Source organism: Lacerta agilis, chromosome 9 (assembly GCF_009819535.1).
Source record: "Lacerta agilis isolate rLacAgi1 chromosome 9, rLacAgi1.pri, whole genome shotgun sequence".
Lineage (NCBI taxonomy): Eukaryota > Metazoa > Chordata > Lepidosauria > Squamata > Lacertidae > Lacerta > Lacerta agilis.
The window spans coordinates 49,006,424-49,025,911 of NC_046320.1; the positions used below are offsets into that span (position 1 = coordinate 49,006,424).

At 41.6% G+C, this 19,488-nt stretch overlaps 1 protein-coding gene across 1 annotated transcript in view; it reads left to right on the forward strand.

Annotated features, from left to right (window-relative positions):
• The window catches only part of ARSJ (arylsulfatase family member J), a 34,617-nt gene extending 16,008 nt beyond the window's left edge, over positions 1-18,609 (forward strand). Inside the window, exon 2 of the mRNA XM_033160497.1 lies at positions 17,179-18,609. Within this exon, the coding sequence (XP_033016388.1) occupies positions 17,179-18,571 (1,393 nt within the window). The 3' untranslated portion in view covers positions 18,572-18,609. The remainder of the gene's footprint in view (positions 1-17,178) is intronic.
• The last annotated feature ends 879 nt before the right edge of the window (positions 18,610-19,488 follow it).

Genomic DNA, 19,488 nt, shown 5'->3' on the forward strand with positions numbered 1-19,488 from the left:
CTGAAGAAACTGAAATTGATCAGTTCTATGAAGACTTACAACACCTTATAGAAATGACACCAAAGAAGGATGTTCTTCTCATTATAGGGGATTGGAATGCTAAAGTAGGGAGTCAAGAGATAAAAGGAACAACTGGCAAGTTTGGCCTTGGAGTTCAAAATGAAGCAGGGCAAAGGCTAATAGAGTTCTGTCAAGAGAACAAGCTGGTCATCACAAACACTCTTTTCCAACAACACAAGAGACGACTCTACACATGGACATCACCAGATGGGCAACATCGAAATCAGATTGATTATATTCTCTGCAGCCAAAGATGGAGAAGCTCTATACACTCAGCAAAAACAAGACCTGGAGCTGACTGTGGCTCAGATCACCAGCTTCTTATAGCAAAATTCCAGCTTAAACTGAAGAAAGTAGGAAAAACCACTGGGCCAGTAAGATTCAATCTAAATCAAATCCCTTATGAATACACAGTTGAAGTGAAGAACAGGTTTAAGGATTTAGATTTGGTGGATAGAGTGCCTGAAGAACTGTGGATGGAGGCTCGTAACATTATACAGGAGACAGCAACGAAAACCATCCCAATGAAAAAGAAATGCAAGAAAGCAAAGTGGCTGTCCAATGAGGCCTTACAAATAGCGGGGGAGAGAAGGCAAGCAAAATGCGAGGGAGATCGTGAAAGATACAGGAAATTGAATGCAGATTTCCAAAGAATAGCAAGGAGAGACAAGAGGGCCTTTCTAAACGAGCAATGCAAAGAAATAGAGGAAAATAACAGAATGGGGGAAAACCAGAGATTTGTTCAAGAAAATTGGAGATATGAAAGGAAGATTTCGTACAAAGATTACCACAATTAAGGACAAAAGTGGAAAGGACCTAACAGAAGCAGAAGACATCAAGAAGAGGTGGCAAGAATACACAGAGGAATTATACCAGAAAGATATGGAGGTCTCATACACCCCAGGTAATGTGGTTGCTGACCTTGAGCCAGACATCCTGGAGAGTGAAGTCAAATGGGCCTTAGAAAGCCTGGCTAACAACAAGGCCAGTGGAAGTGATGATATTCCAGCTGAACTATTTAAAATTTTAAAAGATGATGCTGTTAAGGTGCTACACTCAATATGCCAGCAAGTTTGGAAAACTCAGCAGTGGCCAGAGGATTGGAGAAGATCAGTCTACATCCCAATCCCAAAGAAGGGCAGTGCCAAAGAATGCTCCAACTACCGCACAATTGCACTCATTTCACACGCTAGCAAGGTTATGCTTAAAATTCTACAAGGCAGGCTTAAGCAGTATGTGGACCGAGAACTCCCAGAAATGCAAGCTGGATTTCGAAGGGGCAGAGGAACCAGAGACCAAATTGCAAACATGCGCTGGATTATGGAGAAAGCTAGAGAGTTCCAGAAAAACATCTACTTCTGCTTCATTGACTACACAAAAGCATTTGACTGTGTCGACCACAACAAACTATGGCAAGTTCTTAAAGAAATGGGAGTGCCGGATCACCTCATTTGTCTCTTGAGAAATCTCTATGTGGGACAAGAAGCTACAGTTAGAACTGGATATGGAACAACTGATTGGTTCAAAATTGGGAAAGGAGTACGACAAGGCTGTATATTGTCTCCCTGCTTATTTAACATATGCAGAATTTCATCATGCGAAAGGCTGGACTGGATGAATCCCAAACCGGAATTAAGATTGCCGGAAAAAAATATCAACAACCTCAGATATGCTGATGACACTACCTTGATGGCAGAAAGTGAGGAGGAATTAAAGAACCTTTTAATGAGGGTGAAAGAGGAGAGCGCAAAATATGGTCTGAAGCTCAACATCAAAAAAACTAAGATCATGGCCACTGGTCCCATCACCTCCTGGCAAATAGAAGGGGAAGAATGGAGGCAGTGAGAGATTTCACTTTTTTGGGTTCCACGATCACTGCAGATGGTGACAGCAGTCACGAAATTAGAAGACGCCTGCTTCTTGGGAGAAAAGCAATGACAAACCTAGACAGCATCTTAAAAAGCAAAGACATCACCTTGCCGACAAAGGTCCGTATAGTTAAGCTATGGTTTTCCCAGTAGTAATGTACGGAAGTGAGAGCTGGAGCATAAAGAAGGCTGATCGCCGAAGAATTGATGCTTTTGAATTATGGTGCTGGAGGAGACTCTTGAGAGTCCCATGGACTGCAAGAAGATCAAACCTATCCATTCTCAAAGAAATCAGCCCTGAGTGCTCACTAGAAGGACAGATCCTGAAGTTGAGGCTCCAGTACTTTGGCCACCTCATGAGAAGAGAAGACTCCCTGGAAAAGACCCTGATGTTGGGAAAGATGGAGGGCACAAGGAGAAGGGGACGACAGAGGATGAGATGGTTGGACAGTGTTCTCGAAGCTACTAACATGAGTTTTGGCCAAACTGCGAGAGGCAGTGAAGGATAGGCGTGCCTGGCGTGCTCTGGTCCATGGGGTCACGAAGAGTCGGACACGACTGAACGACTGAACAACAACAACAACACCGCATAAAAATACAAAATAAAAACACAAAACACATAATAAAAACAAGACAACCAACAATGCCCCCCCCAAAAACCACACATTTAAAATGACATAGAATGTTAATCAGCCAAAGGCCTGGTTGAAGAGGAACATTTTTGCCTGGCGCCTAAAGGTGCATAATGATGAACCTCCCTGGGGAGAGCATTCCACAAATGGGGAGCCACTGCAGAAAGGCCTGTTCTTGTGTTGCTGCCCTCCAGACCTCTCATGCAGAAGTCACATGAAAAAGACCCATCCTAATAGATCCCCCACCTCTGCAGAGGGATAAAGATGCCGAAAGCATAAATCTCAACAGGAAATGATCTGACTATGACAAGGGCAGACTACAAACAGTGGAATTCCCAGCAAGAAATTGATGCTACACGTGCTCTGCACAGCATCATGGACTTAAGAGTCTCTGTCTATAATGGGCTTGACTCCCTACCAGAGCCTGTCTAGAAGAAAAAAATGTTGGTCTTTAGGAAAAGAAGCATATGCAAAGACAGGCACTTCTCAAGCACTCTTGAGGCTTGCAAGTGCTTGTTGGAATGTGTGCAAAGCTTCAAGCCCTTTCAGGATGAAAGGGATGGCAGTGACCCATCCCCATTACAACCTGGCAGAGAGAACTCTTGGAAAACAAATAAGGTTTCCCCTCCTTATGCAGTCAGCATGAAAGCTCATAATAATCAAGTTTACTTAACAACTGAGCCAAGGTTAGTTTGACCTTCACTAGCTTTTGGAGCAATTGACTCCTGCCTCTCTGTAAAGATGCTTAGGTAATTTCAAAGAAGCTCAGTAAAAGGAATTATAGGGCACAGATATTGCACCCATGTGGACAGCAAGATCTGGATGTGCAAGGGCAAAAAAGGGCACATTGTATTCCAAAATAGCCACTCTTTGTGGATAATGCACAACAGTGTTTTACACACCTTTTCTTCTACAAAGTGTGTTCATTTACCGTTAGTTAGGTGAATCACCCCAAATCTCTTTATGTTATGTCTTCTTAATTGTAAGTTTTCACGACCAGTCTTATGTGAAAGTGGTGCATCTACATGGTAGTTTGTTGCAGAATTGATGTTGGCAATGCAACAGCAAGGATCACTCTGTGTCTTAATTAAAGGCTAATTCTGTTATCAATAGTCAGCTAACAAAGAGGGAGGTGGTAGTCTTGTTTAGCAACCAGGCAGAATGGTGTGAACTCTACTGAGGTAGCATATTTTTAATTGGCTGTGTAGTTCGGTGATACTTTCCCCTCTATATGTTTCATTGAATGTCTCCCTACAAGGCCTGAACTAAGAAAGACAAAGCCTCTTTATAGCTTTCCCCTCAAATTATACACTGTTTTAATTCAGCTTGCTCAGTAAAGTGTTATCAGGTCTTTTCTCTCTCCTGGACTCCATTTGTGTTAATTAGGTGACTCTGCTAGCACTTGGTATTGCTTATGTATGCAATTTTCCCACAGGATCCACACAATGTTTTAATCAAAATGGCATCCCTTTCCCTCCTGCGCTGCCTGGATATAATACAGATTTACTATTCTATGGGGTCTTTTTCCTTACCAGATTTTCATGGAAGCAATATATCCTAACTGAATGGAAAAATAATACGAGACAGCATTTTTATTTTGGTGGCATCATGTGGACAAGGCACATCAGCAGCACCAAATTCGCAATAAACCCAAGGAGCCTCAGTCCCAAGTTGTACTGACTTGTTGATATTTCTACCTTAGAATCATGGGCAGAGCCATGGAGAAGCAGCTCCCACCCGAATTAACAACTGAAAGCAAGAAATAAAAACTATTATATTTTGGAAGAGGGCGCACTGTTTTATAAGAAATTTCTCTTTAATATGGGGCAGGAACACAGCTCCCCCCCCCTTTTTTGCATTTTGCACAAAGTTATATAGATATTCTGTTTTATCTCTATATTCGTAGCCTACCATCATAACACTATTCAGTGATGGCTTCAGGTGATGATTCATTTATAGCCTTTAAACACTGTTTATAAAGCAACTGGAAGAGACTGCCATAATTGGAAAGAGTTTGACCTTGTGTTTCCAAGAAGTCATATAAGCACATTCCTCAAGAGCTATGTAGGAGGAAGCATTTGTCTGGGAACAGCGAAAGAGTTTACGCAAACAAGATACTGCGCTTTTTGAAAAACTGAGCTCTTTTGTGTGGCAACCCTTGCTCACCACGATAATGAACCATTTTTAGAGGTGCTCTTCATTTCAGCAAGCAACATGCTCTGTGATTCCTACCTGTTCACATATGTTCTTTTGTTTCCAGAGGCATTTCGTGTTGTAGATTTCCATCACCATCTCATGAACACATGCTAAAAATCATGCATACATTTTAAAATGTTCTTAGGGAACATTTTGCACTTCACGCCAGTATTATCATGCCAAAAACACCTATATAAGCACAATTCATTTTGCAGCAATAAATCTCCATAATTTGTACTTCAAGTCTGGAAAAGATATGCTGTCAGGACAAGAGGGATGTCCTGATAAGAAAAGGCTTGTAAACATATATGAACATACATACATACATACACGTACACATATGAATCATTATAATTGTGTGTGTTTTACACCTGCGTTCTGGTTTGATGTTACTTTTCAAATGCACTATGAAAGGGAATGTGTCACAGATATGCCCCCTCCCCCAATAGAAAGCAAAACAGTATCATCTTTATCAGAGATCTTGAATTTGAGAATTCAATTAGACGTCTGGTCAAGTCAAATGTTCATTATGAACAGAGGTGAGTTGGGGAAGGCAGATGGGCAGAGGAGATACATAAAAGTCCAAGCCACATTCCATATCCAGTTTAGAAAGTAACATCAGATCTGGCACTGTGTTTAGGAGAAGAGTTTTTATAGATGTATTTCTGTCATATTTAAAAAAAGGCATTCAGGTTCCTCTAATTTAGCTGTTAGATTTTGAATGCAGTTGGAACTTTTCTGCCTTGTGGAGATGCAAAATGCTCTGCTGTTGCCACATGAAATTTACCACATGAATGGAAGAATGGGATTCAGGAGCTTAATTACTGTATACACCTTCTGCTAGCCGGACAAGATATGAAATGCAGAGATAAAGGCCTGGAAACCTTATGGAGGGCACCTGTCAGGAAAGTCTTTTGAATCTATGTCTATTTATCAAAAATACTTTATTTAGAATAGAGTATTTACATCTCACTTCATAGCCTTCAAAGGCTCCAAGTGGCTTACTAAATATTTGCACAGTACAAGTTATTGTATTACAATAATATTTTAATAGAAATCTAGGTGCATTTTTCCTAGAAGAACAAACTAGAAGACAACCTTTTCAATTTATGAACTTGATTATGATGGAGATGGGATACCTGTGGGTTAGGTTGGACAAACTTGTTTCAGATAGCAGAAAAGGAAAGAAAACCACTTAAAACACCAGTAAAGGAACACATAGCATGCATGTTATATACTGTATGAAAGGAAGGGTCTGTTGTGAAGTTGGCGGTAAAGACCACAAATCCATGATTGCCCAGGCTAGGAATCAAAGGAAAGCACTCAAGAAGTTTAGCAACATTCTAAAATTGCCCATGTTTTTAAGTGACGTTTGTTCCTTTTTCCACTGTAAAGTTGGTCAGGCTGAAACAAGCTCATCCAACTGAGCCCATGGTAACCTCTTCCAGCCATAATAAAGCCCCTAAACTGAAAATCTCTGGCTTTAGCTTGCCTATTTGATTGTTGAAATCAAACACCATTACTGGTCCCAACAACATCAAACACACCATCTCAGGACTATTTAATTGCTCATCTTCCAACATTGTGTATGCAATCAAATGCCAACAGTGCCCTTCAGCTCTCTATATTGGACAAACAGGCCAAACCCTACGCCAAAGGATAAATGGACATAAATCTGATATCAGGAATCACAAGACAGAGAAACCAGTAGGAGAACACTTCAATCTCCCAGGACATTCTATAAAAGATCTCAAAGTAGCTGTCTTAATACAAAGAAATTTCAGAAATAGACTGGAAAGAGAAGTGGCTGAATTGCAACTAATCACCAAACTTAAAACCATGGAGAAACCTGGTTTGAACAAAGACATTGGATTCTTATCTCATTATACATAACAAAGCCATCTTTAGCCATCTCACCCCTTGCCCTTCCCTGCAAGACTAATTGCAGCCGTTTAGAGTCGTCAACAGGTTTTCCACACTTATCAGCCTATCACCCATTCCCACCACCCTTCTGAGTAATACCCCTCCCCACTATATTTAAGGATCTGGTGACTTCTGTTTCAGTGTATCTGAAGAAGTGTGCATGCACACGAAAGCTCATACCAGAAACAAACTCAGTTGGTCTCTAAGGTGCTACTAGAAAGAATTTTCGATTTTGTTTTGATTGTTGAAAGACTGTTCTGGTTATTCGGCAAGCCCCGTGAGAAATGCAGACTTACGTTGCACCAGATCTTTATAGTCCACAGCAGTAGCGCTGCTGGCTGTCTCTAGATTGCTTGCCGTGCTCCAACTCTGGCTTCTCCCTGGGGACCTGATTTAACTGGCCTTCTTTCTTATGTGCTTCCCTGACCTGGAGGGCTAGAACTGTGTCCAGTAGACTGCCTGTAGTTCCAGTCTTGGCTTGTTTCAGCATATGTTCTTTGGTGCATCGTTCTACAGAAACCATTGGGAATCTAGTTTGATTTGCTTTAGGCTTTCTTCCTGGCTCTGGCTCCAGAGCTGTCTTGCCAGCATGGTGCTGACAGCCCTCAAGTGGCAGATCTCAACTTTAAGCCTTTGTCAGCAGACACAGTGCAATATCTGCATGGTAGATCCGTCTTAATGCTGCTTTATCTTGACAATGCCAAGTATGGCATTTGCTGTTCTGTTCTTCAATGTGAGCCATGGGGTTGGATTTCTTTTTGCTGCTTCTTGGTTTTGTGTGTGTGTGTGTGTGATTACTCTTTGTTGACTCTAGAAGATATAATGAGTCTGTAATAACACAAGAGACATAACCCTGGAAGGAGAAAGCCTAGATTCATCCCATGGATCAGTGATGTATAATTCCCAAAATATTTATGTACTGCTGTATAAATAAAGGGGGAAATGGAAGCTTATGAGACTTAGCAGAAAACTGACATGTCAGCATCAAGTGTTCCCATAACCAAATTCAGTATACATTTTTCAGGAACAAGGATATTCTTTCCCCCTCTTTATATTTTTGAACTTATTTCGGAATATACTATATTTCTCAATATACTAATGACAACACATCCCTTTGGAACTGCTTCCTTGTCCCTACACCATGTAAATGAAACCAATGTGGTACCTGGCGTTCCCTGCCTCTGATGCAGTCAACAAACGGTAACAAAGAAAAGGCAGCTATTGGCAGTCCACCTTCTAGCATTCTTAAATATCTCTGGACCACATCTAGGCAATTACCGAAATAATAAAATGTTCAAAGGTCATGAAAAGAAGAGGCCTTTTATTTAACATCAGGTATACAGTGACCCTAGTCAGTGTGCTGTGTCATCACTTCTAAATTAATTTGATGATAATTTACATTTCGCCTTGCATAAATCTGTTTGAATGCCTAAGAGGTATATTTAAAAAAAATTGTCAGGCAGAACCAAATGCCAATGTGCTCTCTTAAAAAACCCCAACAACAACAGAGAAGTAGCTTTATTAATAAGGACACCTGGAAAAATCTGGGAAGGGAAGGTTAATTGATGGCCAAAGTTAATGTCAGTTGAATTCATTGCAACTAGGTTGTCTTGTATTCCTTTGATGTTTCTGGGATCCCCAACTGTTGCTTGCTGAAGGTGCTTGCTTTTTGCTCACCTTGTGACAAAGAGCTTTTCATCCAGAAAGACTTGCACTGAGTTTAGTTAAAGGCTGTCAAGTGATATATTGGTGATGGTTTTGGGTTGCAGTTTATGTTCTCAGTGAGCCTGAGTTGGATAGCTGGAACTAAAATTTTTACAATTGTGACTGACCCTAAGATTGGTTAATCTGCCTGGGTGTTTCCAGCTTTTAAAGCAGCAGTTGCTCCCATTTTTCTATCTCTCTCCCAGCTGCTAAAATATAAAACTTAGTTTCCAGAATGTTTGCAGCTCAAGGCAAGGAATCTGAAGGGACTTTCCAAATCACTTGTTATGTCAGTCTAGCCCCTGAAAAATTTGGACTGCTCATTCCTTGACGTTGTTTGAAATGAGCACCACTGTGGGCCATCCTGTAGGTAAATTAATTGATAATGGATGGAGAAGCACATTTTCTGAGAATTTGCTCCTAAGACTACCCAATGAAACTTAGAATATTGTACCTCCTGACTAGCAGCCAACCTTTTGTTACGAAGCACTCTGCCCTTCCCCTAGCCCTAGCCTTAATCTTACCACCTTTTTCCTTGGGTATCTCGTCCCCTCAGGAAATAAAGTCTCCCCACAATAGACCATGGTGTCTTTTGCTTCAAAGCTGTTCCATGTTGCAGTTTTCTCACTCAGGCTTCTAGCCTGGTCAAGTTCATGGAGCCTTCACATAACCTAATATCTCCCTCCTTGCCTCCTCTTCTCAGTTCCCTTGCCTCTACCCATGTTTGTTATTTTTCCTTGGGCTGGTTAGGAACCTTAAGGAAACGCATAAAGAAACTTGAACCACATTGGAAGGGTTTTAGGATCCCAAACTAATGCTAGATATAAAGGCATAATGCAGTCTCCCCCGTGGTGTGGAATGCTTCTGGATAAAAGACTTCAAAATATCATGCCTCCACAGTTACACATGCAGGCATGTGTGTTAAAGTGTGATTAGGTACATGTCCAGGCTTACTGTTGGGGAAGAGCTATAGCTGAGTGGGAAATCCACGTTCAGTCCATTGCATCTCCTGGTAGGGCTGTGAAAGGCCTCTGAGAGCCATTGTTAGTCAATGTGGACAACACCAAGCAGTCAGTTCTGAGCCAGCTGGATAACTAATCTAACCCAGTACAAGGCAGCATGTCAGGCGTGCTTTGACCTTAATTTCATAACACACGTGAAAAGCATGAATGTTGGTTAAAAACCAGCATACACATTTGTCACACTGAGTATTAAAGACACACACCCTTCTATTCATATTGAAGCTTTTCGTTCTTGGAAGCAAAATTTAGTTTCTTTTAGAAGATTATGAACTAATTTCTGGCATGAATTCAAACTTGGGTACCTGTTGTTGCAATAGCATCTTCTTTTATTAGGCTGCCAAGAGTATACTCAACATTTAATACTGAAAGTACAAAGGCTTTTGTGGACACCATAATCTTATGCACAAACCTTTATTATTTTGTGATAATCACATATATTTTTAGACCTTCGAGGAAAGCTTACTTTGATTTCCTTATTTGGAGAACAACACAATACAGTACAGTATGGCAAGGGCAAGTCAGGATTAAAAAACACAGAGGGCCCTTGTTTCTGATCTACTCTTAGGCAGCAAAACTTTCTGTTCATTTAGATCAGAGGGGCACAATCCATGGGCCATATCAACCCCCAGCGTCTGCTTTCCATGTGTCCTCTCAAGACCCCTCCCGATTTAGGAATTTTAAAGATCTGCATTTTAAGAATTTAAAATGCATAATACTGCCTAAAAGCACAGCTAAGTTATCCCCCCACCCTGCAAAAAAAAAAATAATGGATCTAAGCTGGTTTAAAGGAAAATTCATCAGAATACAATAGTTCTCAATAAACAACAGGATAGATATTTCTATGCCCACCACTACTCAAACCAGCAGTGGAGAATGTTCTGGATGCAAAGTAAATGGGAGTGTGTACACAGCCACAGAATATACACTACTATTGTGGCTTCTAAAATGTAATTATATTTTTTTTAAAAAAAATTAATTAAGCTACACATTTCACCCCTGGGATATTTCAGCAAAACATTCACATGCATGCTTGATAATTACTTCTATCCTGTCTATAAATTATGAAGTTGTCGCTATTGGCTCATTCATTATTTCAGTCAGAATGCCTCCAGAGGCATTTGCGTATTAATTTGAATTTCTAACCAGCCCTGTTCGTAGGCTTAGAGTTAAAAAAAGAACAACCCTCCAACATCCCAATAGCTAACAATATCAAATATGCTAAAAATGGAGATTCAAAATGTACAACCTAAAAATTTTCCCATGCCAATCCCCAGTAACGGAAAGCATGCTTAGTGAAGTCTTAAATAGTTTGTGGGAAATTCATGTGTTCATACTTCAGCAGATCAGAGAGAGTGAATTCCCAAGACCAGAGATCGTCTGCTGAGCAAACCCTTGTCAGACTTGTGTGATGGAGACCAAGGAGCTGCTTAAAGGGCTGCTTTCCGCAGTAGTGGGAAAGGAATGAATTATGGGTAAGGACTGTTAGAACCAAGCCATAGAAGACAGGTAATACCCAGCACCTTGGGTTAGGGACATGGGGAGCTGCCTGATGCCGAGTCAGACCATTGGTCTCTTTAGTCCACATTGACCGAGAGTGGATCATGAGGTTTTCAGAAAGGAGTCTCTCCTAGCCCTACGTGCTGAGGATTGAACCCAAGACCTTTTGCATTAAAAACATGTGCTCTGTGACTGAGCCTCAGCCCGTCCCAAAGTATGAGATTATGTTTGAGAGGCACACAAAGCCTCTGATGCTTCTGGTAATTCCCTTGACACGATTAGGCAGTGTTCTTTATACCAGATGTAAACTTCAAGCAGCTAAGACAAGCACTGCACAAAACTCATCGGAACAGACTCTCTTTAAGGGAGGGTGGTGGATGGTTGCTAGATCCCAGATTAGTAGGGAGGGTTACTGCTGTCTTTCAAGACTAAGCAAAAGGCATACTTGACCATTGCCAGTAATGGAATTGTTACATTATTAAAGCAGGAGCAGTTTAAGTAAAACCACAATGATCATGCATATAAAGTATATCGTGTCTGTTTTGCCACTTAGCAGTCAGCCAAAAAGGTCCTCTGACATGTCCCAAAATGCTCCTTTCTTCATTGGGCAGTTGCTCAAGCCATTTGATCATTTTGGTTGCCCCTTTTCTGACCCTTTTCCATATCTACAGCGATCCTTTTAAACAAAAAAATGTACACAGTATTCCAAGTGTGGCTGCACCATAAATCTGCGTGAATACATGGGAATAATACACTAATAAAAATGAAACAGAACAGAACAAAGGTGACATTGGAAGGTCTCTTTTCACATCACAGGAAGCCTAAAGTCTGTTATCTTAAATCATAGAGTTGGAAGGTACCCCCAAGGGTCATTTAGCCCAGCCCCCTGCAATGCAGGAATCTTTTGCCCCAATGAATCAGTTGGCAAGTCTGTTAGGAGGATACTCCCTCTCTAAAGGAAGCTAGTAGACTTTGGTGTTTATAACAGCATTGAAGTAGTATTGGATATAAAGCAGCTTTTCCTAACCATCCACATATTTTGGATTGCAGCTCCCATCATCCCTGACCATTGGGCATACTTTGGCGGGGGCTGATGGGAGTTGTAGCCCAAAACATTGGAAGGCACTAGGTTGGGGGACGCTAATACAAAGAATGGTTCTGGTACTCATAGCACTTGTGTGGCTTCCATGCCAGGTTCCCTTGAGCGTTGGTGTCATTCATGTTGTGGAATGATGGCAGGCCTGCATTTTGCCAAAAAGATGCATATCTGCCCAAATGGCCTACCTGCAGGCACACATGTTGATAATTAAGGAAACGGGGGTTCTTTTAAATTACTTTAGACATGCCAGCCTTCATTTTATGAGGCTTTTTATTCATGAGTTCACAGTGCAAGGACTTCATAACCCAAGCTTTTGTTTCTCAGATTGCATATGCTCACGTTGGACAGAGAGGAAGATCTGCTTTTATTCAGAGTTCAGTTTTCAGGGGAAGTGGGTCTGTGCGTGGCAAGCAAAGGTTAGGTTCCCTCCAACTTTCTCTTGTGCGTGTGTTCCATCTGTATAGATTTAATATAAGTTAAGAAAGCTGATTATGCAATCAGGTTTTTTTCCTTTCAGAAAGTGAACAATATTAATGGTAAGGCTGAGAACATTAGCTTCAGTTTTACAACTGCGCCAGAACTTAGAGCAAATAAAACAATAGCCACATACACATGCTTTCCATCTGTTACGCTGTCATTGCCATTTATGTAGTCACAGTGATAGCAGATGAAATAGGCTGTCATCCAGAGCTCCGTTGGGCTCCGATGCTCCCAGAGAGCTTTGCATTTAGCAGGGAATGCGCAGCATCCTCAGAGATAGGAAGCAGGGCTCATTTCATCCCGTTCTGCTGAAAGACCCGCTCCATCAGGCCTCCCTCTCCCTCAAGAGTCCCCCTGACAGCAGCTACTCCATCAGGCTCCCTCAATAGGAAAGATGCAGTTTGCAAGAGATATTAAAAGTATCAGTAAAGTTAAAAGCAAATAATTACAGCATTTATTTAAAAAAAACCAATTAAAATCAATGATAAACTAATAATAATAATAATAATAATAATAATAATAATAATAATAATAAATGTTTGAGATTGTAAGCATCCAGGCAGGGTCTTATTTTAATTGATTGTATGTAAGATTGCATCCTGAAGTTGAGGCTCCAGTACTTTGGCCACCTCATGAGAAGAGAAGACTCCCTGGAAAAGATCCTGATGTTGGGAAAGATGGAGGGCACAAGGAGAAGGGGACGACAGAGGACGAGATGGTTGGACAGTGTTCTCAAAGCTACTAACATGAGTTTGGCCAAACTGCGGGAGGCAGTGGAAGACAGGAGTGCCTGGCGTGCTCTGGTCCATGGGGTCACGAAGAGCTGGACATGACTGAACAACAACAACAAAAGATAATAATAAATTTATTAAAACGGTCTCAGACCAGCTCCAAACAACAAAAGATTGCATGGGAGCCTTTTTGGCTGAAGAGCTCTAAATAAATTCCTGCCAGTATTGGGATATGCCTCCTTATACCGTGGCATAGAACAGGCATGTCCAACTACCAAGAGACTGCGATCTACTCCCAGTATTTAAAAAACTGGCAGTCATCTACCCATTGTCATTGGAGGGAGGAGGAGCGTGCATGGGGTGGGTGGATTGCCCAGAGTTGTTGAGCTTTTTTGGGGGGGGGTGGATTGCACAGAGTTTTTAAGCTCCCCCCCCCCGTAACTTTTTGTACATGATAAGGATCCCGTGATCTATCAGGATCAGCCGGGGATCTACCGGTAGATCGCAGTCTACTGGTTGAACATCCCTGGCATAGAAGATTCCTCAGAAAAGCATTAAAGTGACTGATCTAACTCCTGCTTGAGCAAAGTTTCATGATTATTACATTGGAAGTTTTCTTGTTCTCCTGGAGTTGCTGGGTTGATAAAACAGTGGGAGTTAAGTAAATATTTGTTTAAAACACACAGCCTGGAAGAATCCTGTTTAGCATCTTGATTAAGTATCAAGGTATGATAGGAATAAATATTGTCACTTTTCAAAGTATTTTTAACTCCACTCTTCCATCAACTTTCAAAGCAGTTTACAGATCAATAATAATAACAATAACAAGCAATCCCTCAGGCATGCAATTTGAAGGACATCACACAAAAGAAAAGCAGAGAGAAGGAAAAAAGCAATCTCCAGCGCCTATCAGTGTTACAGTTCTTTGAATGACCAGCTGGGATGGAAACAATTCAGCTAGCCTGATTGAATGGCTTCTGCTCAGTGGGCAGTAGAAAGCATTATACAGTTTCGAAGCACAACCTGACTTTCACAGGTACAAACCAAGGAAATGGTGCTGTTTCCTGCCCACCTGCTTCAGTGTGTACCACCCTCCTCTACCCCTGTCCCCCCTTCCCCTGCATTCAGATTATGTGCCTGTGTGAAGGACTGTGCACACACAAAGGATTATGGGCAAAGTTCCTCTACATTCAAGGTAAACTGCATTCTGGGTAAGCAGATAATGGGGGGCATTGCTTTGAAATGCTCCTGTCAACTTGCATCCTTCAGTGGCAAGTAGTTCTGTTCTTTCTGTGGCCATGTTTAAAAAGGCAGCTTCCCATTGGAGATCCTGAGAGATACAAAGGCCGGGGCTGATGGTGTTGGGTTGGCATCTGTCTGTGGCAGGAGTGTGGAACTTGTGGCTTTCCAGATGGGTGTTGGACTTCAACACCCATCAGCCTTGACTATTGGCCATGCTGGCTGGAGTTGATGGGAGATGCAGTTCAGCAACACCTGGAGGGCCAAATGGTTCCCCACCCCTGGTGTAAGGCATTTCTGAAAATGAGCCTATTGTTATTTCATAGAATTGTAGAGTTGGAAGGGACCATGAGGGTCATCTAGTCCAACAGCCTGCAATGCAGGAATCTTTCACCCAACAACCCTGAGATTTAGTCTCATGCAGGGCTTAATGTGGGGGGCAGGGGGGCCATAGCCCAGGGCACAGAATTTTGAGCGGCACGAATGAGGCACCCCCATGCAGAAACCATCGTACTGCCCTGCATGCCGCTACTCTACAAATTAAGTCCACCTCAAGTTAAGCAGACTTAAGCCCCATTGTAATGAATGTGTTACAACTCTTTATCTTAGCTTGGTTTGGGATGTAATTTTACATCCAGTTGTACATGATTGATCTGCGTGCAGGCCTAAAGTCATTTGTTAAAAAGCTTGTGCGATCTGGTTGGCAGAAACAAACATCACTTTTTTACTGTTCGCATCACTTCTTTAACTAAATTTCCATGTGCACAGAAACCAACAAAGTCTAGCTTAACATCTGCATCCATCTGGGAGCAATATTATGGTACTGTTTCTGCAAACAGTTGTGCCATTGAAATTAATGTAAAACAAGCTTCCACTATTGTTGAATAAATATTGTAAACCTCTCCTTATGTTAAATAAACGTAAGCCTCTACTTATGATAGATTAATCTAAGTTTATATTGGATTAGTGGAACCGGCATAACTAGCACAATCGTCAAAAAGTCCTGGCCAAGAGATGGGTCTGAGGCAATGAATAATCTAATTAAATACAATTGCCCAAAATTTATATTACAGATACAGCACAAATCACCCACCTCTTAACAGCACTTAAAGCCTGCAAAACTGTTGTAGGATTTGTTACTAGATCATTAGTTAGCATGTGCTTGTTCTTTATAAATGGTGTCTAATTAGCTGTGATGATGAATTCAGTCCATTCAGCAAAATTCTTCTGTTTTGGCTTGCAGATTTAAATCTAAACTCTCCCCCCCCCCATATATCCAGTGCTTTAGGGATCAGCTATAAATCATCCATTAAGATTTTAGCAAACAGACAACATGTTTCTTGTCTTCTGTTGAATCCCAAAAGCAACCTTTGTCAGTAAGCCGCATAGTTCAGTTTCGTAATCAATTTGTGTACAACTGCAGAGCATTTGCTTTAAGGATACTGATGCTGGCAAAACTTGCAACTTCTGCCCATGTGGTAAGGCTAGAATTTATAGGGGTGCATAATATTAGAATGAACACACACCCAGATGGGGCAGGCATTGGTAGCTGGCAAATAAGCATTTCACCAAGATCAAAGCATTTGTGGAAGTCACTGACATTGCAGGGAGCAACCACTGCACAATTGCAATCACACCACTCCAGAGAGCATCAGAATTGGGTGATAGTCGCTTTCTATACAAGTTTTCATTCAGTCACCCTTTGAGTAAATGCATGCGTTGGGGGAAAATAATAAAGCATGCTTTGGAATAATTAGGGTGTCAACTTGGAAATAACAAAAAAATATGCTAATGTCCTTGTATTTCTAGATCCACAAGTAGTTGCTTAATTTCTTCAGGAGCATGAGCATTTGTTTAAAAAAAAGAAGAGAAAGGAAACATGAAATGGTTGATGCATAAGTAGTGTCAAAATGTGAGAGAGACATAAGCCTTCGTGGCATTATGTAGTTCTTAATATTTTGTATGTTTTCTCACTAATAGAAAGACTTCTGTGGCTTAAAAATACCTTATTTTCTGAGCCAAACGGGTGTTTATTGATTTGGCTTTGCTGTACTGCTTAGTAATTGTCATGTTGAATCTATTTTGTATTCATGTGGGTGACATATGTTGTTGTTGCTGTTTAATAGAAATTCCACAATTACCCTAAACTCTGATTGTATTTCAGAACATTTCATATATTATAGATACCATTTCTAGGCTGCAATAGTGATAACAAGTGTGTAGATTTATCTAAAAGGTATTATCATCCTCATAATGCAATCCTATACTTACTGGAAGTTAGTTCCAGTCTCAGAACCCAGTACTGTATTCTCACTATACATGTGAACAGCTCTGAGAGTCTCTCTCTCTCTCTCTCTCTCTCTCTCTCTCTCTCTCCCCTCTCTCTTGTTGAATAGTGAGATAAAATGCAAGTAAGAATAAATGAATGAATGAATACTGGTTTCAACATCAATTGGTAAATGCAGATGCCAGTAGGGATGGATAAATATTTGGCCAGACCTGGATTGTGGTGCGCAACACAGAATCTCCACCTGACATCTCTCAGATCACCAATTTAAAGCTTTACTCCTGTGCATTGAACCAAGTGGCGCTTACTTCCAAGTAAACAAACATAGGCCTGTGCTTCATGGTACTCTGTGCACTCCAGGTCCTGACTTTGTAACATATATGCATTTTACATTTTTCTCCTTTGTCTAAAATGTGTCTTTCTCTCTCTCTCTCTTTCAGGTATCAAATCCATACTGGTCTTCAGCATTCAGTCATAAGGCCCACTCAGCCTAACTGTTTACCGCTGGATAATGTGACACTACCTCAGAAGCTGAAGGAAGCTGGCTACTCCACCCACATGGTTGGCAAATGGCACTTGGGCTTCTACCGCAAGGAATGCATGCCAACACAGCGAGGGTTTGATACCTTTTTTGGCTCTCTCTTGGGCAGCGGCGATTATTACACTCATTACAAATGCGACAGTCCTCGGATGTGCGGCTACGACTTGTATGAGAATGACAATGCTGCATGGGATCATGACAATGGCATGTATTCGACGCAGATGTACACGCAAAGAGTGCAACAAATCTTAGCCTCCCATAACCCCAGGAAACCCATATTTTTGTACATTGCATACCAAGCTGTCCATTCTCCACTTCAGGCACCAGGCAAGTATTATGAGCATTACCGATCGATAAATAATATAAACCGACGTAGGTATGCTGCTATGCTGGCATGCTTGGATGAAGCTATCAACAATGTGACTCTTGCATTAAAGAGGTATGGTTATTATAACAATAGCATTATCATTTACTCATCTGACAATGGAGGGCAGCCCACAGCCGGTGGAAATAACTGGCCTCTCAGAGGAAGCAAGGGGACATACTGGGAAGGAGGGATCCGAGCAGTTGGCTTTGTTCATAGCCCTCTGCTTAAAAACAAGGGGTGCGTGTGCAAGGAGCTCATCCACATAACAGACTGGTTCCCTACTCTGATCATGTTAGCTGAAGGGCAGATTGATGAGGACACCGAACTGGATGGCTATGACGTGTGGGAGACCATAAGTGAAGGCCGACGGTCTCCAAGGATGGATATTTTGCACAACATTGATCCTATCTACACCAAAGCCAAAAACGGTTCCTGGGCAGCTGGCTTTGGACTATGGAACACTGCGATTCAGTCAGCGATCCGTGTGAACCACTGGAAACTATTGACGGGGAACCCAGGATACAGTGACTGGGTCCCTCCGCAGTCGTTCAGTAACGCTGGCCCCAGTCGCTGGCACAATGAACGAGTTTCATGGACCGCTGGGAAAACCGTGTGGCTGTTCAACATCACGGCTGACCCATATGAGCGAGTGGACCTTTCCAGTAAGTACCCAGAGGTGGTAAAGCAGCTGTTGCGTAGGCTTTCGCAGTTCAACAAGACTGCTGTCCCCGTCCGATACCCACCTAAGGACCCCAGGAGTAACCCCAATTTTAATGGAGGCGTTTGGGGCCCATGGTTCAAGGAGAATGAGAAGAAGAAGAAGCCCAGCAAAAACAAAGCAGACACTAAGCAAAATAAAAACAAAAACAAGAAGAAACCTGACAGAAGAAAAGGACATTCCCTGAGGTGCTATGCAGGTGGATAGTTTCAGTGGGGTCTTATGCTACAATCCTAAGCATACATACTGAGAAAGTCTACCAAATGTAGTGGCAGCTTCCAGGTAACTGTGTTTAGGCTCAAGAGCCCATTGCTAAACCAGAGCAAAACAGTCCCCAAAATTCATAATTTGCAGACATACCAACACAGTAGAAGTGCCATTTTCCTTTGGTCTTGCATTGTAGCATTTAGCAACAGAGACATATGTCAGATGCAGTTGTCCTCACTACCTTATCTTCCATACAATGGAGGGTTACTCACACAATATTGCTCACACCATAGGGGAAAGGCTGCGGCTCAGTGGTAGAGCAAAATTGTTCCATGCAGAGGATCCTCTGTTCAACCCCCAGCCACTCCAGGTAGGGCTGGGAGACTCTCCTGTCTTAAAGCCATGGAGATCTGCTGTCACTCATCGCTGAAAATTCAGAGCTAGGTGAACCAAAAGTCTGACTCGGTATAATGCAACTCCCTGTGGCCCTATGCTGTCTCTGTACCCTACTTTTGTAGAACACATGGTGATATGTGTTCAAATGCACCTGTTTATTTTAATAACCATGTAAAAAGCTATACTGGTAAAATATTCTCCATTGCTGGGAGAAAATAAAGACCAGAAAAGGGATAAAACATTAAAATGAGTTGCCCCCTTATGTTATCTTGATGAAGCACAGCCAACCATTAAGCTACCAGAAATAGCCTGAATAACTTGTGAAAAAGCTGCTTCTAATTAAATTTTGCCTAGCTTTCAACTGGAAAGGATTTTTTCCTTCCCAGAATGTGCCAGGCTACAATTCCTTCCAATAAAAACAAGCTATGCACACATATACAAAACTGCTAATACATGGTTATAATTACAGAAAGATGTAGAGTTATAGATTGAAACTCTTTGCTGGATTATGTGTGCACAAT